Genomic DNA, 25,611 nt, shown 5'->3' on the forward strand with positions numbered 1-25,611 from the left:
CCCCCCGTAAAGCAGCGCGGAGCCCTCGACCACCGAGACGCGGCAACAGGCGCCCGGCGACGCACCCAAATAAACCCCCCCCCCCCCACCCCCCCCCCAGGTACAACCCCAGCGTTTCCAGTTCAAATCCAGCCAATCCAGGGGTGTCAACACAACCCGCCCCGCCCGGCCTCTCGCTAATTAACGCTGCTTAATGAGCCCTGCCCACCCCCGCCAATCGCCGCTGGATCCTCCTCGACCAGTTTGGAACTGGGGTGGCGAGGACCCTGCGCTGGGCTGCCCGGGCGCTGCCGGCAGCTCCGGCCCCACACAAATCGGGCAAAACACGGCGGTTTTGGGTCATTTTTCCCCAGCTCGCCTTGAGCAAGAGGCGGATTTTTAGCACCGACGCGTATTAAATACAATTTCCTTCCTCATAAGCGAACGTGCCTATAAAAATACCCTTTTGATAAGCGTTAAATCCTGAAGCGCCTCCGCTGCGGACTGAAAACACAGGAATTAGACCCAAAGCGGGACGAGCAGCAACCAACTCATCAGGAGTGTGTGTGTGTGTGTGTTTCTCCTCCTTTTCTGGTGTTATCCCAAGTCTTTTTGTTGTTTTCACCCAGGAATGAGAAATGTATGTGGTGGAGGTGTTGATTTAATGTAAACACCACGTTGTACGGGGGGAATTAACTGTTTGGTGACAGGAATCGGCCGGTTCCGCCTCCCGCTGCTCCTCTTGGGTTATTGGTGACACGGTCCCGAGTGTTTTAAACTCATTAAGAGCGTTTTATTGGTTTATTTATCTGTCCTGGCTATAGAAAACAAGACACAAAACAACCCTTAGGGAACTGTAATTAAAATGCGGGTCCTCAGGGTTTTTTGGGGGGTTTCCGCGGTATCAATGCCTTTGGAAAGGTATCATCCCTGGGAGCCCGATCCGATCGTGGGGGTGTCGTGTTTTGCTCGATCAACACGATAATTGCGTTTAACGGCCGTTTCTCCCGCAGGGCCGATGCTGCCCCCCCAAACGACGGGGACACCCCCGGACCTCAGGCTGCTCTGCCCAGCAGGTAACCCCCGTTCTGGGGGGTTCAAACGCACCGCGTCAGCCCCCAGAGACCCCTCGAACCCTCCGTTTCTTGTTTCCTCCGCTTGGTGCAGAATCGGGTGCGGATTTGGGTGCTCGGGGGGGTCTCCCCTCCGCACACCCCCGCGGGTGCGTCCCCCCCAAACCAGGCGCGTCCCCGGCCCCCAGCGGCCCCCGGCTGCGAGGAACCGCGGCTCTGCCTTTCCCCGGGCCGGGCCGGGCTTTGCTGGGCCCGTTCTAGCCAGGCCGGGCCCGCAGCGAAGCTCCGCTCTGCTCGCCGTGGCGCGCCGCATGCAAATGTGGCCGTTGGTGGGCGTGGCGCATGCAAATATAGGATAGTGGTGGGGCGCGTCGTTTCCAAGTATGGTGCGCGGTGGGCGTGGCGCATGCAAATACGGCGGGCTATGGGCGTGGTGCGCGTAAGCGGAGTGGAATGCGGGCGTGGCGTATGCAGATACGTGGCGCGGTGGGCGTGGCGTATGCAAATACAGGGCTGGATTGGGGGGGTGCAGGCCCGCGAAGGGGGGGGGGGGGGGTGTGTGTGCGCGTTAATTTTCACCCGCCCGGCCCCGGGGGTGCCCCGGGCGCTGCCGCCGCCCGCGCTGCCCGGCGGCGGGTGGGTGCGGTTGCGGGAAGCGATCAGGCAGCGCGTTGAACCCCTATGTGTCGGTGCCTGCGGGGTCCTGCCTCCGGAGCCCGTGCGGGGATGTCTGGGAGACCCCGCGCCGACTGCTGCTCAAACATCACGGTGAGTTTCTTACAATGCAGCAATTTCGCTTTAAATCGCTTTAACTCCGCTACCTGCGGCGGCGGCGGGGGGGGCCCTGCCCCCTCCCCGGACACCGGCCCGCCCGCCTCTTCCCCCCCGCTCCGCCGCGTCCCGGCCCCGCCGCCCCCGGACGAGCCTCTCCGGTGCGGCGGCTGCGGGTCACGTCTCCGGAATACAATGTCCCTCCCCAAAAAGGCGACGGCGCCCCCCGCACCCCCCCCCCCGCACCCCGCTGCACCCACACACCCCCGGGGGGGCCTAAACAACGGCGGGGGGGGCGCCCCGCCGCCCGCCCCGAAGCGCCCGCCCGTCCCCACCTCCCGTTGGCGGCGGGGGGGGCTCGGGGAGCGGCCGCCGCTTCGCGCCGCCGGCCCTGGCTTGCGGAGCCGCCGCTGGTCCGGCCGTCTGTCCGCTCCTCCTCCCCGGGAGGCGCCGGGGATGCCGCCGGCGGGGGGGAAGCGGAAGGTTTGCGGTGTCACCGTTAAAAACAAACCAACCAACCCTGGGTGGGCACGGGGGTGAGGAGCGAACCCGCGCATCCGCGCCCCCCCCCCCCCCCCCCCCCCGGCTAACGGGGTGTCCCAGCGCGTCCCCTCGGCGCCGCTTTCCGGACGCGAACGGGGGGGACGTTCCGCTGGAACCGGGGACCGACCGCAGCTCCCAACTCGGTGCATCAAACATCCATTAGCTGAATAAACTCAGTGCCTCCGATTCTCTCCTAGTTTTCATTCGCCTGCCGCTCGCAGCCCCGTTCCCGGCTGCGTTTCCGTTCCCCGAGGCGCCGTTTGGCGTCGCCTTTTCGCCCCTGGGTTCGGTGTCTTGCTCTTCCTCGCCACCGGGACACATTTCGGGGGGCTCGTCCCCCCGTTTGTCTCGGTGATCCCGCCCCGTCCCCGCGTCCGCTCCCCCTGTGCCGTTCGCCGTCGCAACTTTGGCGTCTTTAGTTGTTTTGCCACCAAAAGGACGTTTGACCCAAAAGGCAACGGGGCCGGGGGTGGGGTCGGGGCTATTTTGGGTCAGTTTGCGGCCGTTTCCTCATCCCCGCGCCGACGCTCGTTGTATTTGACCCCGAAATACCGAACTTTGCGCTGTCAGATCCTTGACAAGTCAACTAGATCGTCGCTTTATTATTGTTATTAATTATGGCTGTTATTATCGTACCGTAGCGCTGTTATTATCAATATTATTGCGTTTAGACCGGGAGGACAATGGGGCGCTTTCCCATCCCACTGTGTTCTTATCCCCCCTTAACCCCCAACTGAACGACCCCCCAAACCCCCTCAATGATCCCATTCCCCCCCTTCCCCCCCCCATTCCCCCCCTTCCCCCCCCCCTTCCCCCCCCCCTTCCCCCCCATTCCCCCCCATTCTCCCCCTTCCCCCCTTCCCCCCCATTCTCCCCCATTCTCCCCCCATTCTCCCCCCATTCCCCCCATTCTCCCCCTTCCCCCCCTTCCCCTCCCCTTCCCCCCCTTCCCCCCCTTCCCCCCACTCCCCCATTCTCCCCCCCATTCTCCCCCCCATTCTCCCCCCATTCTCCCCCCCATTCTCCCCCCCATTCTCCCCCCATTCTCCCCCCCATTCTCCCCCCCCATTCTCCCCCCTTCCCCCCCCTTCCCCCCCCTTCCCCCCCCCATTCCCCCCCATATTCCCCCCCCATATTCCCCCCCCATATTCCCCCCCCATATTCCCCCCCCATATTCCCCCCCCATATTCCCCCCCATATTCCCCCCCCATATTCCCCCCCCATATTCCCCCCCATATTCCCCCCCTTCCCCCATTCCCCCCCTTTCCCCCCCACCCCCCCCCATCCCAGAGAACCAACCGCCGGCACAACCGATCTGGGGCATTTGGAGCCCAAAACCAAGCCCGAAACCAAAGCTTTTCCCCGTCCTGCAACAACAAAAACCGCGTTGCCCCCAGTTGTGCCCCCGCTGCGCCGGGCCCGCGGCTCTGGAGCGATTTGGGGAGGGAAAACGCCACCCACCTCCCCATTAAACCCCACGTGTGGGGGGGGGGGGGGCGGCCGAGGCCCCGTCACCACCAACCCCCTGTTTTTCACCCCAAAACGGCGCCGTTTGCCCGCGGTGGGTGCGAAGGGCTGGACTTAGTGGGTTTGGAGTCGCGGGGCCGCCCGGGAGCGTTTGCGTCTTGTTTTGTGGCTTCGGCGAAGCAGCCGGCGCGGCCAAATTTGGGGGGTTCTGCTCGTTTTGCTGCAATATGGGGGGTCCCCTGTGGGGGGAGCAGCCTGGAATGGTCCGATATCACCCCTGAAATGGGTCTGATATCACCCAAAAATGGGTCCGATGTCACCCTAAAGTGGGTCCAATGTCACCCCTATAATGGGTCCAATATCACCCCAAATTGGATCTGATGTTACTCTAAAATGGGTCCGATATCACCCTAAAGTGGGTCCAATGTCACCCCAAAATGGGTCTGATGTCACCCCAAAATTGGTCCGATATCACCCCAAATGGGTCCGATGTCACCCCAAAATGGGTCCGATATCACCCAAAATGGGTCCGATATCACCCCAAAATCGGTCCGATATCACCCCAAAAATGGGTCCGATGTCACCCCTATAATGGGTGTGATATCACCCAAAAATGGGTCTAACATCGCCCCCAAATGGGTCCAATGTCACCCTAAGTGGGTCCGATGTCACCTCTTAATTGGATCTGATGTCACCTAAAATGGTCTGATATCACCCCCAAAATGGGTCTGATGTCACCCCTTAATTGGGTCCGATATCACCCAAAAATAGGTCTAACATCGCCCCAAAATGGGTCTGATATCACCCCAAAATGGGTCCGATGTCACCCCTTAATTGGGTCCCGATATCACCCTAAAGTGGGTCCGATATCACCCCAAAATGGGTCGATATCACCCTTAATTGGGTCTGATATCACCCAAAAGTGGATCTGATGTCACCCAAAAATGGGTCTGATATCACCCTAAAGTGGGTCCAATGTCACCCCCAAAATGGGTCCGATATCACCCCTAAAGTGGGTCCGATATCACCCCGAAATGGGTCCAATATTGCCCCCAAAATGGGTCTGATATCACCCAAAATGGGGCTAATATCACCCCTAAAGTGGGTCCGATGTCACCCCAAAATGGGTCCAATATCACCCCTGAAATGGGTCTGATGTCACCCAAAAGTGGATCTGATGTCACCCAAAAATGCGTCCGATATCACCCCTAAAGTGGGTTCGATGTCACCCCAAAATGGGTCGATGTCACCCCAAAAATGGGTCCGATATCACCCCAAAATGGGTCCGATATCACCCAAAATGGGTCTGATATCACCCAAAAATGGTCCGATATCACCCAAAATGGGTCCGATATCACCCAAAATGGGTCCAATATCACCCCTAAAGTGGGTCTGATATCACCCTAAAGTGGGTCCAATGTCACCCCAAAAATGGGTCCGATATCACCCAAAATGGGTCCGATGTCACCCTAAAATGGGTCTGATATCACCCCAAAGTGGGTCCGATATCACCCAAAAATGGGTCCGATTCACCCTAAAGTGGGTCCGATATCACCCCTAAAGTGGGTCTGATATCACCCAAAAATTGGGTCCAATATCACCCCAAAATCGGTCCGATGTCACCCCAAAATGGGTTTGATATCACCCTAAAGTGGGTCTGATATCTCCCCCAAAAATGGGTCTGATATCACCCCAAAATGGCTCTGATGTCACCGGTGACGTCATCGCCGCCCTTGGTGACGTCACGGCGTTCCGTCTCCATGGCGACGGACTCCCCAACTCACCCCCACCCAAGCCAGCGCCTCTTTTGATTCAATTAACCCGTGTTCAGCGTTACGGGTTAATTGAAACCGCTGGGGGGGTTAATTATTTTTAATAATACTAAATATCAGCAGTTTACCATATTTACCGTATTTACCCCTTTACCGTATTTACCGTATTTATTTACCCATTTACCGTATTTACCCATTTACCATATTTATTACCCATTTACCGTATTTATTTACCCCTTTACCGTATTTACCCCTTTACCGTATTTACCCCTTTACCGTATTTACCCCTTTTACCGTATGTATTTACCCCTTTACCGTATGTATTTACCCCTTTACCGTATTTATTTACCCCTTTACCGTATTTATTTACCCATTTACCGTATTTATTTACCATTTACCGTATTTACCCATTTACCATATTTACCCATTTACCGTATTTACCCATTTACCGTATTTATTTACCCATTTACCGTATTTACCCATTTACCGTATTTACCCATTTACCGTATTTACCCATTTACCGCATTTACATATTTACTGTATTTATTTACCCATTTACCGTATTTACCCATTTACCGTATTTACCCATTTACCGTATTTACCCATTTACCGTATTTATTTACCCATTTACCGTATTTACCCCTTTACCGTATTTACCCATTTACCGTATTATTTACCCATTTACCGTATTTACCCATTTACCGTATTTATGGCAAATACGCTCAGGCACAGCGCGGACGAATCCACCCAAAATCGGGCAAAAAAAGGTGTTTTTCTTCCTTTCTTTCTCCTTATTTGTATTCATTGCGTCTCATTAGGGTGGTTTGCGTCTCAACCCCCCCCCCAGCCCAAAACACCCAAAAAAGGGGTGAAATTTGGGGGTGACAAGGCGCGAACGCTGTATCTTCTCGTTGCAGTTTGACATGGATGATGAAGACGGCCGGTGCCTGCTCGACGTGATCTGGTGAGTCACAGCGCCGCATTTCGGGGGGTCCGCACCCCCATTGCGCTTGGGGGCGTCCCCGCGGCTTCTCCGGAGCCAAACCCCCCAAAAACCCCCCCCCCCAAATTTATATCTACAACCCCACATTTGACGCCAAATTCACCACCCTGTGGTGGGGGTTGGGGGGGGGAGACCATCAGCAATTGGGGTTTTGCAGAATGAACGGGTTGGGCTTCCCCCTCGTTCGCTCCGACCCATCGCGGGGATTAATTAGCGCAATTAACAGCGGCTGCGTTAATTAGAAGCGGGCGGGTTGATCCTAAACGTGTCTCTCTCTGCTTCCGCAGCGACCCCCAGGCCCTGAACGACTTTTTACATGGATCCGAAAAGGTGAGCGGCGCCTCCTCCACCTCGTTTGCGTCCCCAAACCGTCGTTAATAACCGATTGAACCCTTGATATTAAACCCCGGGAGCTCCGCCGCCCTCACCACGTCATTTTTTGCCGTTTCCCCCATTTTTTGCCATATCGAAGAGAAATAAACGCAGTGTTTTCGCTTTCAGATTGACGGTGATGATCTCCTGGACAGCACAGGAGATGCAGCCAGCGCCTTCTTTGAAGGTGCTGGGGTACGTACTTTTTCCTTCCATCACCTCTTTTTGGCCTTTTTTGTTCGGAATTCCTCGTTTCCATCCATTTCCCAGGTCGGGGAATTAGCCCCTATAACTTCTATAGAAAAACGCCCGCGGCGCAGCCCAAAAACCTAAACCACCCCCTTTTTGACCCCCCTGTCCGAGCATGGCGCTCTGCATGGAACCCCCTCAAGCATGACATTGAGTCTCTGTTTTCCGCCTCCGTCGGTACAAAAACCTCCCTTTTCGTTTGGTTGGGTTGTTCAGTTTTTCTCTTCCATCGCACTTTTTAATTTTCGTAACGATTTTGATGCTTTCTAACCCAAAACGACCGGTTACGAGATGTTATTTCGTCACCTTCTGTGGTCACCAGGGCATCGACCCCCCGGTGCCTTCCCCCCTATTCACCCCATTTCCCCCTATTCGCCCATTTCCCCCTATTCACCCATTTCCCCCTATTCGCCCCATTTCCCCCTATTCACCCCATTTCCCCCTATTCACCCCCATTCCCCCTATTCACCCCATTTCCCCCTATTCGCCCATTTCCCCCTATTCGCCCCATTCCCCCTATTCGCCCATTTCCCCCTATTCGCCCATTTCCCCCTATTCGCCCCATTTCCCCCTATTCGCCCATTTCCCCCTATTCGCCCATTTCCCCCTATTCACCCATTTCCCCCTATTCACCCCATTTCCCCCTATTCACCCCATTTCCCCCTATTTACCCCATTTCCCCCTATTCCGCCCGTTTCCCCCTATTCACCCCATTTCCCCCTATTCGCCCATTTCCCCCTATTCACCCCATTTCCCCCTATTCGCCCCATTTCCCCCTATTCGCCCATTTCCCCCTATTCACCCCATTTCCCCCATTCGCCCCATTTCCCCCTATTCGCCCATTTCCCCCTATTCGCCCATTTCCCCCTATTCGCCCATTTCCCCCTATTCACCCCATTTCCCCCTATTCGCCCATTTCCCCCTATTCGCCCCATTTCCCCCTATTCGCCCCATTTCCCCCTATTCGCCCCATTTCCCCCTATTCGCCCATTTCCCCCTATTCGCCCATTTCCCCCTATTCGCCCATTTCCCCCTATTCGCCCATTTCCCCCTATTCGCCCCATTTCCCCCTATTCGCCCCATTTCCCCCTATTCGCCCATTTCCCCCTATTCGCCCCATTTCCCCCTATTCACCCCATTTCCCCCTATTCACCCCCATTTCCCCCTATTCGCCCATTTCCCCCTATTCGCCCCATTTCCCCCTATTCGCCATTTCCCCCTATTCGCCCATTTCCCCCTATTCGCCCATTTCCCCCTATTCACCCCATTTCCCCCTATTCGCCCATTTCCCCCTATTCGCCCATTTCCCCCCTATTCGCCCATTTCCCCTATTCACCCCATTTCCCCCTTTTCACCCATTTCCCCTATTCGCCCATTTCCCCCTTATTCGCCCATTTCCCCCTTATTCACCCATTTCCCCCTATTCGCCCCATTTCCCCTTATTCACCCCATTTCCCCTGGTTTTGGGGACACCATTGCTATGGGGGGACACCTGGAGCTGCTGCTTGGACCGACCTGCAGTTTCCTGCAGTTTCCTGCAGTTTCCTGCAGTTTCCTGCAGTTTCCTGCAGTTTCCTGCAGTTTCCTGCAGTTTCCTCCAGTTTCCTCCAGTTTCCTCCAGTTTCCTCCAGTTTCCTGCAGTTTCCTCCAGTTTCCTGCAGTTTCCCACATCTTCCCCCATTTTTGAGGTCAACATTGTTCTTTCCCCCCACGTTCTCACAACCACACGTCCAGAAATTGATCAATTTAAAGCATCTTCCCCATTTTTGAGCTCAACATTGTTCTCTCCCCCTGGTACCCACATTCCCACAGGTGCACATCCAGGAATTGGGCGATTTAGGGTATTTCCCCCATTTTTGCACTCACCACTGTTCTCTCCCCCCAATACCCACATTCTCACAGCTGCACATCCAGGAATTGGGTGATTTAGGGTATTTCCCCCATTTTTGCGCTTAACATTATTCTCTCCCCCTGGTACCTGCATTCTTGTGGTTGCACATCCAGAAATTGGACAATTTAAAGCATCTTCCCCATTTCTGAGCTCAACATTGTTCTCTCCCCCAATACCCACATTCCCACAGGTGCACATCCAGGAATTGGACGATTTAGGGTATTTCCCCCATTTTTGCGCTCACCGCTCTTCTCTCCCCCCAATACCCACATTCCCACAGCTGCACGTCCAGGAATTGGGTGTTTTAAGGCATTTTCCCCCATTTCTGAGCTCACCGCTCTTCTCTCCCCCGGTACCCGCAGCCGCACGTCCAGGAATTGGGCGATTTAGGGTATTTCCCCCATTTTTGCGCTCACCCCTGTTCTCTCCCCCCAATACCCACATTCTCACAGCTGGACGTCCAGGAATTGGGCGATTTAGGGTATTTCCCCCATTTTTGCGCTCACCGCTCTTCTCTCCCCCCAATACCCGTGTTCTTGCAGCCACACATCCAGGAATTGGGCGATTTAGGGTATTTCCCCCATTTTTGGGCTCAATGTTGTTCTCTCCCCCCAATACCCGCAGCTGCACGTCCAGGAATTGGGCGATTTAGGGTATTTCCCCCATTTTTGCGCTCACCCCTGTTCTCTCCCCCCAATACCCACATTCTCACAGCTGCACGTCCAGGAATTGGGCGATTTAGGGTATTTCCCCCATTTTTGGGCTCAATGTTGTTCTCTCCCCCAATACCCGCAGCCGCACATCCAGGAATTGGATGATTTAGGGTATTTCCCCCATTTTTGCGCTCACCCCTGTTCTCTCCCCCCAAAACCCACATTCTCACAGGTGCACGTCCAGGAATTGGACGATTTAGGGTATTTCCCCCATTTTTGCGCTCACCCCTGTTCTCTCCCCCCAATACCCACATTCCCACAGCCGCATGTCCAGGAATTGGGCGATTTAGGGTATTTCCCCCATTTTTGCGCTCACCGCTCTTCTCTCCCCCCAATACCCGCATTCTCACAGCTGCACATCCAGGAATTGGGCGATTTAGGGTGTTTCCCCCATTTCTGAGCTCACCGCTCTTCTCTCCCCGGTACCCGCAGCTGCACGTCCAGGAATTGGGTGATTTAGGGTATTTCCCCCATTTTTGCGCTCACCGCTGTTCTCTCCCCCAATACCCGCAGCTGCACGTCCAGGAATTGGGCGATTTAGGGTATTTCCCCCATTTTTGCGCTCACCGCTGTTCTCTCCCCCAATACCCGCAGCCGCACGTCCAGGAATTGGGCGATTTAGGGTATTTCCCCCATTTTTGCGCTCACCGCTCTTCTCTCCCCGGTACCCGCAGCTGCACGTCCAGGAGCCCCCCGGCAACCACCTGAGCAGCGAGCAGAGCCAGCCCAGCGCCAGCGTGGACCTGGATTTCCTGGAGGATGACATCCTGGGGTCCCCCGGCGGCGCGGGCGGCGCCGAGCAGCCCTGCGACATCCTGCAGCAGAGCCTGCAAGAGGCCAACATCACGGAGCAGACGCTGGAGGCCGAGGCCGAGCTGGACCTGGGCTCCTTCCAGCTGCCGGCGCTGCAGCCCGTGGTGCCGGCGCCCGCCGACGGCGCCGCTCAGATCTTCCCCGGCGGCGCCGCCGACCTGCTGGGCTTGCAGCCGCCGGCCGTGCTGACGCACCAGGCGCTGGTGCAGCCCTCGGTGGGCGCCGACGTGGTGAACAAAGCCATCAGCGTGCAGCCCTTCCTGCAGCAGGTGGGACTGGGCAACGTCACCATCCAGCCCATCTCCAACCTGCCCGGCTTGCCCAACGGCAGCCCCGGCGGCGCGCTCGGCATCGGCCCCATCCAGGTGGTCGGCCAGCAGGTCATGGCCATCAACCCGCCGGCGCAGCAGCTCATCGCCAAGCCGGTGCAGCCGTCGCCGGTGGCCACGGTGCCCGTGGGCGGCTACATCGCGCAGCCCGAGCAGCAGCAGGTGACGCTGGCGGCGTCGGCCGGCGTCTCGCCGCAGGGCGCCGGGCTCGTCATCCAGAAGAACCTGCCGGCCGTGGCCACCACCACGCTGAACGGGAGCTCGGTGTTCGGCGCGCAGGGCTCGCAGCCGCTCACCGTCACCTCCAACCTCAGCAGCCCGCTGGTGCAGGCGCAGAACGTCATCATCCACCGCACGCCCACCCCCATCCAGCCCAAACCCCGCCGGCGTGCTGCAGCAGAAGCTCTACCAGATCACCCCCAAGCCCTTCGCCCCCAACAACGCCACGCTCACCATCCAGAACGAGCCGGCGCTGCAGCCGCAGAAGGCGCAGCAGCAGAACTTGACCTTCATGGCCGGCAAAGCCGGGCAGAACGTGGTGCTGTCCGGCTTCCCCCAAGGGCTCCCGGCCAACGTCTTCAAGCAGCCGCCGCCGCAGCAGCAGGCGCTCAGCAAGCCCATGAGCGTCCACCTGCTCAACCAGGGCAGCAGCATCGTCATCCCGGCGCAGCACGTGCCGCAGGCCGTGCTGCAGGGCCAGAACCAGTTCCTGCTGCCGGGGCAGCTGGCGGGCGCCTCGGCCGTGCCGCTGACGCAGCAGCTCTCGGCCCTGCCGGCCAACATGGGCGGCCAGATCCTGGCCACGTCGCACGCCGGCGGCCAGGCGCACATCATCGCCAGCCAGGGCCCCGGCGGGCAGCTCATCGCCAACCAGGCGCTGCCGGCGCAGATCCTCACCAACCAGAACCTGGCGGGGCCGCTCAACCTGGGCCCGGTGCTCACCTCGCCCAACGCGCCCGGCACGGCGCACATCCTGTCGGCGCCCATCCAGGTGGGGCAGCCGGCGCTGTTCCAGATGCCGGTGTCGCTGGCGGGCGGGCTGAGCACGCAGAGCCAGCCCGCGGCCACCTCGCTGGGCCAGACGGTGATCCAGGGGGTGACGCTGCCCAGCCAGGTCGCCATGCTCAACGCCGAGGGGCTGGCGCCGGCCGTCAGCATCCAAGCGCCCGCCGCCAGCAGCCAGAGCCCCGGGCTGGCGCAACCGCAGCCGCCGGCGCCCGCCAACCTGCTCCCCGGCGCCGAGCAGCCCATCCTGGCCGTGCAGAGCGCGGCGCAGCCGCCCGCGCCGCTGCAGCTCAACGTCCCGCCGCCCACACAGCCGCCGGGGACGCCGCAGCCCAGCCCCGGCCTGGCCTCCAGCCCCGAGAAGATCATCGCCGGCGCCGTCATCAACCAGGACTCCATGCAGATGTTCCTGCAGCAGGCAAGTGCGGCGTCTCGCCGGCGCCGCCGGCTGCGTTTCGGGGCGGATGCGCCTCGCCGGCGCGTTACTTGCGCCGCGGTTTGGGCGACGTGCTGGTCGATCGGTGTTTCCCACCGTAGCGCGGTTCTCTCTCTCCTTCGGGGTTTAGACGGCGAGTTACCGGGACTTGGGGCCACTCCAAGTGTCACCACGTGTCACCACGTGTCACCGTGTGTCACTGCCGCGGTCGCCAAAGCCACCGCCGTGGCACGGGGGGTCGGTTTGGACCCGGCGGCCACCTCGTCCCCCCCAAGTCCTGCTGCTCCCGCTCGGGTTTTGTGCCCTCGTTAGACACTTCTAAATAACGAGGCAGAAATGGGCAAAAACAGGCAGAAACGGGCAAAACCGGCCAGCGTCTGGTTGGCCAGCCCCCACCGCGGCTTATGCGCCAGATTCGGACCGTTTCGGCGGGTTCTTTACTCAACCGCATTTCTAGCGGTGGGCGCTGGGCCGGAACCCCCCAACACCCCCAAATTACCGCAGGAACGGGGTGAAACGCGGGGGTTTCTCCGTTCAGTCCTCGCACCCCAAAGCGTGCGGCCGGGGGGGCCGCGGGAGCGTCCCCTTCCCCCCCACCCCATCCGTCCGTCCCTCTGTCCGTCCGTCCCGCTGCTCGCTAACCCGCGCCGCTTTGGCTTCTCCCCGCTCCGCTTCGCTTCCCGTCCCCGCTGCTTTTACCCCCGGACCCCCCGATTCCGACCCGGAGTCACCCCAAAGCCATTTTGGGGGTGAGCGCCGCTCCTGGGGACCAAATTGCCCCCCAGGGGTTGAAGCAACGCTCAGCGTGGCTCATTAAGACCCTCATTAACCTCATTAACCCAGCCGGCAATTAGAGCCCCGACCCCCTTTCCGGGGGGGTTGCGGTGCATGAGGTGGGGGGGCGGTCATTCCCATGACTTCTTTTGGGGGGGAAAATCAGAAAACGAGCGCTTTTCCCCCATTCTGCACCCCAAAAACGCTTTGAGAAGCGACCCGTGCAGAGCCGGGGGGTGTTTTTTAATGGGGGGGGGGGGGGTGACCCCCCCGGATTTCGGGAGCCCCTCACTAACCTCTGCTCTCTCCTCTCTGTTGCAGTGTCCCGCGGGGCAGCAGAAGCTGGGGGACACCCCACAGCTCCCGGCCGCCCCCTTGCCCCAAATCCCCTCCCCGCGCCCCCCCTCGCAGCCCCAGCCCCTCTCCCGCCCCCCCTCGCAACCGCAGAGCCTCTCCCGCCCCCCCTCCGAACCGCTGGCCCGCTCCTGCACCCCCCAGGCCCCCCCCGGCCTCTACGTCATCCAGGGCCAAGTGGCCTCGTCCCCGCACCCCCTGCGCCCCCCGTCCCAACCGCAACCCTTCCAGCCCCCCCCCGCGCAGGCCGAGCCCCCCCCGGACCCCCCGCACGCCCCCGCCCCCCATTTCCAGCTGCAGTTCCCCCCCCAGACCCAACTCAAAGCCCAAACCCCCACCCACGGGCTGCACATCCCCGGGGAGCCCCCCCGCAGTTACCCCAACCAGTTCCAGCCCCCCCCGGCCGGCCCCGGGGCCCCCGCGCAGCAGAAGCAGGTCCTGGAAAGGTTCCAGCAGGTAAATCCGCCCCCCCCCGGGGCAAAAATGGCCCCAAAACGAGCGATTCGGGGCAAAAACGGGGAGCGAACCCCAGCGGGTGCGTTCGGAGACGTGAACGGGGGGGGCTTGGGGGTTTTGGGGTGCTGGGCTGCACCAAGCGCCACTTCACCCCATCTTTGGGGTGCTGAGATGGACCGAGCGCCACTTCACCCCATTTAGGGGGTTTTTGGGGTGCTGAGATGGACCGAGCGCCACTTGACCCCATTTAGGGGGTTTTGGGGTGCTGAGATGGACCGAGCACCACTTGACCCCATTTAGGGGGTTTTTGGGGTGCTGAGATGGACTGAGCACCACTTGACCCCATTTAGGGGGTTTTGGGGTGCTGAGATGGACTGAGCACCACTTGACCCCATTTAGGGGGTTTTTGGGGTGCTGAGATGGACTGAGCACCACTTGACCCCATTTAGGGGTTTTGGGGTGCTGAGATGGACTGAGCACCACTTGACCCCATTTAGGGGTTTTGGGGTGCTGGGCTGGGCCGAGCGCCGTGTCCCCGTGTTTTTTGGGGTGCTGGGGGGGCCTGTGCCGTGGGTTCCGTCTGGCGCCGCAGCCCGAATGGAAACCTGGACCTGAATGTATAGAACTGGGGGAGACTGGGCCTTAACGTATAGAGCCAGGGGAACTTTGGGGTGCAGGTGTTTGGGGGTCCATGCAATGCAAATGGTGACTTTTGGGGTGCAGGTGTTTGGGGGGCGGTCAATGTGATGCAACCAGTGATTTTGGGGGGGGGTCCGTGTGATGCAAACAGTGATTTTGGGGGTTCCATGGGATGCAGCCACTGACTTTGGGGGTGCAGGTGTTTGGGGGGATCCATGCGATGCAACCGGTGAATTTGGGGGGTCCATGTGATGCATCCGGTGATTTTGGGGGTGCGGGTGTTTGGGGGGCGGTCCATGTGATGCAACCGGTGAATTTGGGGGGTCCATGCAATGCAGCTGGTGACTTTGGGGGTGCAGGTGTTTGGGAGGGGGGTCCATGTGATGCAAATGGTGATTTTGGGGGGGGGTCCATGGGATGCAACTGGTGATTTTGGGGGGTCCATGGGATGCAGCCCCTCCTGGGGGATGCTCAGGGACCCCATTGGTGGAGCCCGTCCCCCCCCCATTGCACGAAGTCGCCGCAGCTCCCGGGTGACATTGCAGTGACATTGAGGTGATATTGGGGTGACGTCGAGGTGACATCGGGGTGACATCGAGGTGACACTGGGGTGACACCGGGGTGACACCGGGGGTGACGTCGGGATTACATCGGGGTGACACCGGGGGTGACACCGGGGTGACACAGGGTGACATCGAGGTGACATTGGGGTGACATTTTGGTGACGTCGGGGTGACGTCGGGGGTGACACCGGGGTGACATTTTGGTGACATTGGGGTGACACCATGGTGACGTCGAGGTGACGTCGGGGTGACATTGAGGTGACATTGGGGTGGCACCGGGGTGACGTCGAGGTGACGTCGGGGTGACATCAGGGTGACATTGAGGTGACATTGGGGTGACACCAGGGTGACGTCGAGGTGACGTCGAGGTCGAGGTGACGTCGGGGTGACACCGAGGTGACATCGAGGTGACATTTTGGTGACATTTTGGTGACATTGGGGTGACACCAGGGTGACGTCGAGGTGACGTCGGGTTGACGTCAGGGTGACATTGAGGTGACATTGGGGTGACACCGGGGTGACGTCGGGGTGACATCAGGGTGACATCGAGGTGACATTGAGGTGACATTGGGGTGACACCGGGGGTGACGTCGAGGTCAAGGTGACGTCGGGGTGACATCGAGGTGACATCAGGGTGACATCGGGGGGTTGGCGCCCGGTTCCCACTGACGGGTGGGGGTTTTGTCGTTCTCAGGTGCCCCAGGGGATCATCCTGCAGCCCAAGCAGCCGGCGCCCAGCAGCCAGGCCCCCCCGGCGCTCGCCCCCCCGGCGCTCGCCCCGTTCGCCAGCCCTTCGTCCTCCTCAGCATCGTCATCCTCCGTCCTGGGCGCGCAGGGACCGGGACCGGGACCGGGACAGGGACCGGGACAGGGACAGGGACAGGGACAGGCCCCGCCGGGCACGGGGGCGAGCGCGGCCCCCCCCGCCGCAGGTACGGGAACACGGGGAGAACGGGGGGTGGGCGTCCCGAAACGGGGGTGTCCCAAAACGGGGGTGTCCCGAAACAGGGGTGTCCCGAAATTTGGGTGACCAAAACGGGGGTGTCCCAAATGGGATGTCCCGAAACGGGGGTGTCCCGAAATTTGGGTGACCAAAACGGGGGTGTCCCAAATGGGGGTGTCCCGAAATGGGGGTGTCCCAAAATTTGGGTGACCAAAACGGGGGTGTCCCAATGGGGTGTCCCGAAATGGGGGTGTCCCAAAATTTGGGTGACCAAAACGGGGGTGTCCCACATGGGGTGTCCCGAAACGGGGGTGTCCCAAAATTTGGGTGACCAAAACGGGGGTGTCCCAAATGGGGTGTCCTGAAACGGGGGTGTCCTAAAGTATGTGTCCCAAAATGGGGGTGTCCCAAAATGGGGGTGTCCTGAAACAGGGGTGTCCTAAAGTATATGTCCCGAAATGGGGGTGTCCCAAAATGGGGGTGTCCTGAAACAGGGGTGTCCTAAAGTATATGTCCCGAAATGGGGGGTGTCCCGAAATGAGGGTGTCCCAAAACAGGGCTGTCCTAAATGGGGTGTACCGAAACAGGGGTGTCCTAAAGTATATGTCCCGAAATGGGGGTGTCCCGAAATGGGGGTGTCCCTAAATGGGGGTGTCCCGAAATGGGGGTGTCCCAAAACGGGGCTGTCCTGAAATGGGGGTGTCCCAAATGGGGTGTCCCGAAACAGGGGCGTCCTAAAGTATGTGGCCCAAATTGGGGGTGTCCCAAAACGTGGGTGTCCCAAAACATGAGTGTCCTAAAATGCAGGTGCCCCAAAACATGTGTCCCAAAACTGGGGTGTCCTAAAATGAGCGTCCCAAAACAGGGGTGTCCTAAACCACAGGTGTCCCAAAACCCAAGTGCCCAGGTGAGTTTTGGGGCAGCTCAGTGACACTTCACCCCCCAAAAAGCGCATTTTGGTGAAACCCGTCAGCGCAGGAAACCCGAATCAGGGCTCTAAACCCCGTGGTTTTGAACTAAAGCTCGGCCTTCGGAGGCGAAACACGCGGGTTTAACCGCAAACCCCCGTTTTACCTTTGCTAGGAATTCCCGCCCCGCTTCCTGCGGAAAACAAACCCTTTTCTGGCGTTTCCGGCCCCGTTTCTGCGGCAAAAGGGGCCGCGGCACCGGGGAAGCCGGGGACGCCGCTCGCCATCCAGCAAACGGTGCCGGTAAGGTGGTTTCCACGCTTTTCTGCTTTATTCCCAAATTCCTTGAGGAAACGTCTGTCGGCGTTCGGTCCAAATCCGTTTCCAGGGTTGCGTTTTGTCCGCCGGGGGCTCTAAAGGTGACGCAGAATTAACCGCGCTCGGTCATATTAATGAAATTTGGGGGGTTTTGCCTGAAATCCTGCAAAAGCTGGGAGCCCGTGGCTTGGACAAGTGGGTTAAGAACCGGCGGGAAGGCCGGGCCCAGAGTGCTGGTGAATAGGGCTGAGTCTAACTGGGGGACGGCCACTCGTGGGGTCCCCCAGGGGGCGCTGTTGGGTCTTTATTGATGGTTTACATGAGGGGATTGAGGCCATGATGGTGACACCAAGTTGGGACGGGGGGTCGACTGCAGAGGGATGTGGATAGGCTGGGTTTAAAAGCCCTCAGAGATCATCAAGGCCAAGCCCTGGTCCAACTCCAGTCCGTTGACTAGATTGTGGCACTAAGCGCCATGTCTAGTCTCAGTTTAACAACCTCCAGGCCGGTGAGTCCACCACCTCCCTGGGCAGGGCCTAAGTTCCTAATCTCCAGCCTAAATTTAAGTTTAAGCCCCCTTGTCCTATTGTGAACTGCCCAGGAGAAGAGCCCAATCCCGACCTGGCTCTGACTTCCTTCAGGTGGTTCTAGAGAGGGATGAGCTCACCTCTAAGCCTCTTGTCCAGACTAAACAAGCCCAGCTCCCTCAGCCTCTCCCCATAGTTCAAGTCCCTTCCCCAGTCTCGTTGCTCTTCTCCGGACCCGCTCCAGCACCTCAATCTCTTTCCTGAACTGGGGGGCCCAGAACTGACCACAACACTCCAGGTGTGGCCTCACCGATGGGGAGCATCACTTCATTGTCCTGCCGACTACGCCGCTTTGGATCCAGGACAGGATCCCATTGGCCGTCCTGGCCACACTCTTGGCTCATGTTGAGCTCCAGTGCTTCAAGATCTTTCCTGAACTGGGGGGCCCAGAACTGACCGCAACACTCCAGGTGTGGCCTCACCGATGGGGAGTACAGGGGAAGGATCACGTCCCTTGTCCTTCCCCAGGTCCAGATCCTTCCATCTGGATAGACTGGAAGGGTGGGCCGATGAAGCTCAACAAGGCCAAGCGGCGCGTCCCGCACTTTGGCCACAACACCCCCCTGCAGCGCCCCGGGCTGGGCACAGAGTGGCCAAAAGGGACCTGGGGGTGCTAATGGACAGGAAGGTCAACATGAGCCAAGAGTGTGGCCAAGGCGGCCAATGGGATCCTGTCCTGGATCCAAAACGGCGTAGTCGGCAGGACAATGAAGTGATGCTCCCCATCGGTGAGGCCACACCTGGAGTGTTGTGGTCAGTTCTGGGCCCCCCAGTTCAGGAAGGAGATTGAGGTGCTGGAGCGGGTCCGGAGAAGAGCAATGAGACTGGGGAAGGGACTTGACCCTATGGGGAGAGGCTGAGGGAGCTGGGCTTGTTTAGTCTGGACAAGAGGCTTAGAGGTGAGCTCATCCCTCTCTAGAACCACCTGAAGGGAAGTCAGAGCCAGGTGGGGATTGGGCTCTTCTCCCAGGCAATGCAATAGGACAATGGCGCTTAAACTTAAACTTAGGCTGGAGATTAGGAAGAAATGGCCTGTCCAGGGAGGTGGTGGACTCACCGGCCCTGGAGGTTGTTAAACTGAGACTAGACATGGTGCTTAGTGCCACGATCTAGTCAATGGACTGGAGTTGGACCAAGGTTTGGCCTTGATGATCTCTGAGGGCTTTTAAACCCAGTCCATTCGGTGAAATCGGCGCCTTAATGCAGCGTCAGGATGCAGATTTTTGCAGCATCCAAGATTAGAATGATTCGATTTTAGGCAAAAATCCCTGATTGGGGCATTTATTGAGCTTTGCCGTGACTTGTGCACGTTGTCCGGGAGCGTTTTGGCGCTGGGGGGTTGGTTGTTTGGCTCTGGGATGGGGAATGAAGGCGTTTTGGGGGGTTTCTCCCCGTTTCGCGCAGGCCAAGCCCGGGGTGATCAGCTCGGTCCTGGCCAAGGGCCCCGTGCAGATCCAGGTGGTGGGGAAGCTCGTGCCCCCGCTGCCCAACCAGCCGGTGAGTCCAGCCCCCGATCCGCGGGAAATCCACCCAAAAAGCCCCCCCAGTTTATTCGTTAAGTGGGTTGACCCCCAGATTCTGGAGATAAAGGTGGAAATTGGGGGGTGGGTGCGGATGCGGCGAGTGATGTGTTTCTGGACAGATGAGGATGCTCTGGACACTTAAGTCTCCCAAAAAGGGGATGAATTATCCCCCAAAGAGGATGAATTCCCCCCAAAGAGGATGAATTATCCCCCAAAGAGGATGAATTCCCCCCAAACAAGATAAATTCCCCCCAAAAAGAGGCAGAATTCTCAATTTCTCTCTTTCCCCCCCAGTTCGACAGCAAACTGAAGAAAACCCCGACGCTGCAGCCCAGCAAGGAAGCCTGGTGAGTGCTGGGGTACCCAATAGAACCCCACTGAACCCAACCAACCCACCCCAAACCACCCCATCCCACCCACCCCAACCCAACCTAAATCACCCCAACCCACCCCAACCCAACTCAAACCAACCCAACCTAAATCACCCCAACCCAACCCAAACCAACCCACCCCAGACCACTCCAACCCAACCCAAACCACCCCAACCCAGCTCAACCCAACCCAACTCAAACCAACCCAACCCACCCCACCCCAACCTAAATCACCCCACCCCAACCCACCCCAACCCAAACCACTCCAACCCAACCCAAACCAACCCAACCCAGCTCAACCCAACCCAACCCAACTCAAACCAACCCAACCCAACCCACCCCACCCCAACCTAAATCACCCCAACCCAACCCAAACCAACCCACCCAAAACCAACCCAACCCACCCCACCCCAACCTAAATCACCCCAAACCACCCACCCCAGACCACCTCAACCCAACTCAACTCAACCCAACCCAACTCAACCCAACTCAAACCATCCCAAACCAACCCAACCCAACCCACCCCACCCCAACCTCAATCACCCCAACCCAACCCACCCCACCCCAACCTAAATCACCCCAACCCAAACCACCCACCCCAGACCACCCCAACCCACCCAAACACAACCCACCCCAACTCAACCCAACTCAACCCAACCCAACTCAGACCACCCCAGCCCAACCCAAACCAACTCAAACCACCCCAACCCAACCCACCCCACCCCAGCCTAAATCACCCCAGACCACCCCACCCCAACCTGACCTGACCCACCCCACCCCAACCCAAATCACCCCAAAACACCCAACCCAACTCAAGCCAAACCAACCCAACCCACCCCAACCTAAATCACCCCAACCCACCCCACCCAACCCAAACCACCCACCCCAGACCATCCCACCCCAACCCAACCTGACCCACCCCAAACCACCCCAACCCAACCCACCCCAACCTACCCCACCCCAACTCAACCCAACTCAACCCACCTCACCCACCCCAACCCAACTCAACCTACCCCAACCCAAACCACCCCAACCCAAACTGCACCCACCCCACCCCACACCACCCCCCCCCCAGCCCCCCCTAACCCCCACCCCCCGGCCCCTTTTCTGGGGTGTTTTGTGCCCATTTCGGGGTGTTCTTGGCAGTTTTCTGGAGCAGCTGCACAAGCACCAGGGCTCGGTGCTGCACCCCGACTACAAGACGTCGTTCCGCTCCCTGGAGGACGCGCTGCAGCGGCTCCTTCCCTACCACGTGTACCAGGGCGTGCTGCCCTCGCCGCACGATTACCGCAAAGGTGAGCGCTCAAAAACACCCAAAATCGCTCTTTCTCGCCCCAAAAAATGAGCAGAGAAGGTGATTTTTGGGGTGTTTTTGGTGTCTCCGCAGTGGATGAGGAGTTCGAGGTGGTGTCGGCGCAGCTGCTGCGGCGCACGCAGGCCATGCTCAACAAGTACCCGCCTGCTGCTGCTCGAGGAGTCGCGGGTCAGTGGCCGTTTGGGGCTAAAAGCGGCGGGTTTGGCCAATGCCGATGGAAACGGAGCTTCCTGGCCCCACTTTGGGGGGAAACGGGGAGTTTGGCCTCATTTCCGGGGGGAAAAGCGGGGGAATTGGTGGAGGTGGTGAAGTGTAACCATGCTGCTCTTCCTCTTCTTTTTCCTCTTCCTCCTCCTTCGTCTTCCTCCTCATTTATGGTTTTCCTCCTCTTCCTTTCCTTCCCGTCCTTCCTCTTCCTCCTTGTTTTTCTTCCTCCTTCTTCTTCTCCCTCCTCCTTTTTCCTCTTCCTCCCCCTCCTTCCTCTTCCTGCTCATTATTCTTTTCCTTCTCTTTTTCCTCTTCCTCCTCGTTTTTTCTCTTCCTCTTTTTCCTCTTCTCCTTGTTCTTCCTTCTTTTTCCTTTTCCTCCTCATTCTTCCTCCTCTTTTTCCTTTTTCTCCTCGTTCTTCCGCCACTTTTTCCTCTTCCCCCTCGCTCTTCCTCTTCCCCCTCGCTCTTCCTCTTCCCCCTCGCTCTTCCTCTTCCCCCTCGCTCTTCCTCTTCCGCCTCGCTCTTCCTCTTCCGCCTCGCTCTTCCTCTTCCCCCTCGCTCTTCCTCTTCCCCCTCGCTCTTCCTCTTCCCCCTCGCTCTTCCTCTTCCCCCTCGCTCTTCCTCTTCCCCCTCGCTCTTCCTCTTCCCCCTCGCTCTTCCTCTTCCCCCTCGCTCTTCCCCCTCCTTGTTTCTCTTCCCCCTCCTTGTTTCTCTTCCCCTCCTTGTTTCTCTTCCCCCTCCTTGTTCCTCTTCCCCCTCCTTGTTCCTCTTCCCCCTCCTTGTTCCTCTTCCCCCTCCTTGTTCCTCTTCCCCCTCCTTGTTCCTCTTCCCCCTCCTTGTTCCTCTTCCCCCTCCTTGTTCCTCTTCCCCCTCCTTGTTCCTCTTCCCCCTCCTTGTTCCTCTTCCCCCTCCTTGTTCCTCTTCCCCCTCGCTCTCTTCCCTCTCACTGTTCCTCTTCTCCCTTGTTTCCCTCTTCTCCCTGTTTTCTCTCTTTCCCCATTTCCCTCCCGTTTCCCTCCCGTTTCCCTCCCGTTTCCCTCCCGTTTCCCTCCCATTTCCTCCCGTTTCCTCCCGTTTCCCCCCGGTTCCGGTTCCGTTCCGTTCCGGTGCGGCAGCGGGTGAGCCCGTCGGCAGAGATGGTGATGATCGACCGCATGTTCATCCAGGAGGAGAAAACCATGCTGGCGCTGGACAAGCAGCTGGCCAAGGACAAGCCAGGTGCCGCGGGGACGGGTCCTATGGCTTACATGGGGTTATATGCGTTTATATGAGTTATACGGGCTTATACGGGTTATAGGGGTTTATATCAGTTATATGGACTTATATGGGATATATGGGGTTACAGGGGTTTATATGGGTTACATGGTTTATTTGGGTTTCTACAGGTTTGTATGGGTTATATGGGTTTATATGGGTTTATACGAGTTTATATGGAGTTATAGGGGTTTCTTTGGGTTTATATGGGGTTATATGGGTTTATTTGGGTTTATTTAGGGCTATATGGGTTTATGCAGATTTATATGGGTTTATTTAGGGCTATATGGGTTATAAGGGTTTATATAGGTTTATATGGGTTTATTTAGGGCTGTATGGGTTTATGCAGGTTTATATGGGTTATAAGGGTTTATATAGGTTTATATGGGTTTATTTAGGGCTGTATGGGTTTATATGGGTTATAAGGGTTTATATGGAGCTATGCAGGTTTATATGGGTTTATGTCGGTTGTATGGAGATATGTGAGTTTATATGGGTTATATGGAGTTATATGGTTTAGTTGGGTTTAGTTGGGTTTATATAGGGTTGTATGGATTATATGGGTTTACATGGGTTTCTTTGGGTTTAAATGGAGCTATATGGGGTTATATGGGGTTCTATGGGTTATATAGAGTTATATGGGTTTATATCAGATTACATTGGGGGTTATATGGGTTATATGGAGTTACAGGGGTTATGTCAGTTGTATGGGTTTATATGGGGTTATATGGGTTATATGGAGTTATATGGGTTTATGTCAGTTGTATGAGTTTATAGGCGGTTATATGGGTTTATGTGGATTTATTTGGGTTTATATCAGATTACACTGGGGTTTCTGTGGGGTTTTCTGTGGGGGTTTCTATGGGTTTTCTATGGGGTTTTCTATGGGGTTTTCTATGGGGTTTTCTATGGGGTTTTCTATGGGATTTTATGGGGTTTTCTGTGGGGTTTTATGGGGTTTTAGGTGCTTTTCGCAGTCGGGGCTCCCGCTGCTGCACGCGCTTCTTCATTAACACTTCGTGTCCAATTAGCGCAGCTTCCGCAGCTGAGCTAATTAGTGATTGGGGGGGGGGGGGTAACACCCCGGAATGGGCACAACACATAGACGGCTGTTAACAATTGATTTGAAAGCGGATTGTAATCGTTAATGAATTGGGGGGGTGTTTTTGCTCTTGCAGACGAATACGTCTCGTCCTCCCGCACTCAGCCGCTCCCCCCGGCCCCGGAGCCCCCCAAGGCCCCCCCGGCGCCCCCGAACCCCCCGTTACACCCCACCAAGCTGGTGATCAAGCACGGCGGGGGGGGCTCCCCGTCCGTCACCTGGGCCAAAGCGCCGGGGGGGCCGGAGGGCGACGAGGACGCGCTGCCCTCGCGCAGCAAACCCCCCATCAAGACCTACGAGGCGCGGAGCCGCATCGGGCTCAAGCTCAAGATCAAGCAGGAGGCCGGGCTGAGCAAAGTGGTTCACAACACGGCGCTGGACCCCGTGCACCAGCCCCCCCGCGCCCCCCCGGACCCCCCCGCGCAGATGAACGGCACCCTGGACCACCCCCCCGAAAAGAAACCCCCCGGCGCCGCCGCCTCCTGCCGCCTCCCGCTGCGCAAAACCTACCGCGAGAACGTCGACGCCTTCGCCCCCCACAAACCCGCCCCGAAGCCCCCCAGGCCCCCCCGCGGCGACGAGGGCCCCCCCGCCAAGAGCCCCCCGCGGCTCGCCCCGCTCGCCAAGGCCGACGCCGACGCCGAGTTCTACCGCGGGCCCATCAAACCGGAGCCCCCCGACCCCAACCTGAGCGCGGAGCTGGGGTGGGGACACCCCCCCTTTGTTACCCCCCCCGGCCAAACGGCGGAAATCCGAGTCGCTGGAGGTGGACAACGCCAGTTTCTCCAGCGACAGCCCCCCCGACGCCGCGCTCAGCGAGCACCTGCAGAGCGCCATCGACAGCATCCTCAACCTGCAGCACCCGCGCGGGCCTTCCTCCCGCTCCTCCTCCTCCTCCTCGCCCTTCGGAGCCTCCCCCGACGCGCTGCCCCCCCCAGCCACAACGGCGGGCTGGGCGCCAGGACGTTGCACAGATAACACGCGCGGAAACGGGGCGGGAAAGCGCCCGGAACGCGGCGGGAAAACGCCCGGAACGCGGCGGGAAAACGGGGCGGAAGACGCTGAGAAACGGGGCGGAAAACGCTGAGAAACGGGGTGGGAAACGCCCAGAAACGGGGCGGAAAACGCCCAAAACGGGGCGGAAAACGCTGAGAAACGGGGTGGAAAAACACGGCGGGAAACGCCCAAAACGCGGTGGGAAACGCCCAAAATGCGGCGGAAAAACAGGGCGGAAGACGCTGAGAAACGGGGCGGAAAAACGGGGCGGGAAACGCCCCAAACGGGGCAGAAAACGCCCCGAACATGCGGTGGGAAAAAGGCTGAAAAACGGCGGCGGAAAACACCCAAAATGGGGCAGAAAACACCCCAAACACGCGGCGGAAAAGGGTGGGAAAACATGGTGGAAAACGCTGAGAAATAGGGCGGAAAAATGGGGTGGAAAACGCCCAAAATGGGGTGGAAAATGCCTGAAACGTGGCGGGAAACTCCTAAAACGTGGCGGAAAAACGGGGCGGAAAACGCTGAGAAACGGGGAGGAAAAACGGGGCGGAAAACACCCCAAACAGGGCGGAAAACACCCTGGATGTGTGGCAGGAAAGGGTGAAAAACGGCGGAAAATGCTGAGAAACGGGGTGGAAAACAGGTGGAAAAGGCTGAAAAACGGTGGTGGAAAACGCCCCAAACTGGGCGGAAAACGCTGAGAAACGGGCGGAAAAACGGGGCGGAAAACGCTGAGAAACGGGCAGGAAAACGGGCCGGAAAACGCCTAAAACGCGGCGGAAAACACCCAAAACGGAGCTGAAAACGCAGCGGAAAAACGGGGCGGAAAACGCCAAAAACGGGGCGGAAAACGCCCAAAACGGGACCCGAGGAGGAGGAG

General features: G+C 58.5%; 1 protein-coding gene across 1 annotated transcript; it reads left to right on the forward strand.

Annotated features, from left to right (window-relative positions):
• The first annotated feature begins 1,609 nt into the window (after positions 1 to 1,609).
• BICRA (BRD4 interacting chromatin remodeling complex associated protein) lies at positions 1,610 to 24,859 on the forward strand. The gene is given in 16 exon segments (XM_065044244.1): positions 1,610 to 1,820; positions 6,524 to 6,569; positions 6,896 to 6,938; positions 7,110 to 7,175; positions 10,508 to 11,353; positions 11,355 to 12,398; positions 13,512 to 14,000; positions 15,897 to 16,134; positions 17,229 to 17,356; positions 19,363 to 19,455; positions 19,776 to 19,828; positions 20,999 to 21,147; positions 21,240 to 21,307; positions 21,309 to 21,335; positions 22,492 to 22,594; positions 23,809 to 24,859. Coding segments are annotated over 15 exon segments (4,290 nt in total). The 5' UTR covers positions 1,610 to 1,820; positions 6,524 to 6,528; the 3' UTR covers positions 24,711 to 24,859.
• The last annotated feature ends 752 nt before the right edge of the window (positions 24,860 to 25,611 follow it).

The sequence above is a fragment of the Columba livia genome, chromosome 34 (genome assembly GCF_036013475.1).
Source record: "Columba livia isolate bColLiv1 breed racing homer chromosome 34, bColLiv1.pat.W.v2, whole genome shotgun sequence".
NCBI classification, from domain to species: Eukaryota; Metazoa; Chordata; class Aves; order Columbiformes; family Columbidae; genus Columba; species Columba livia.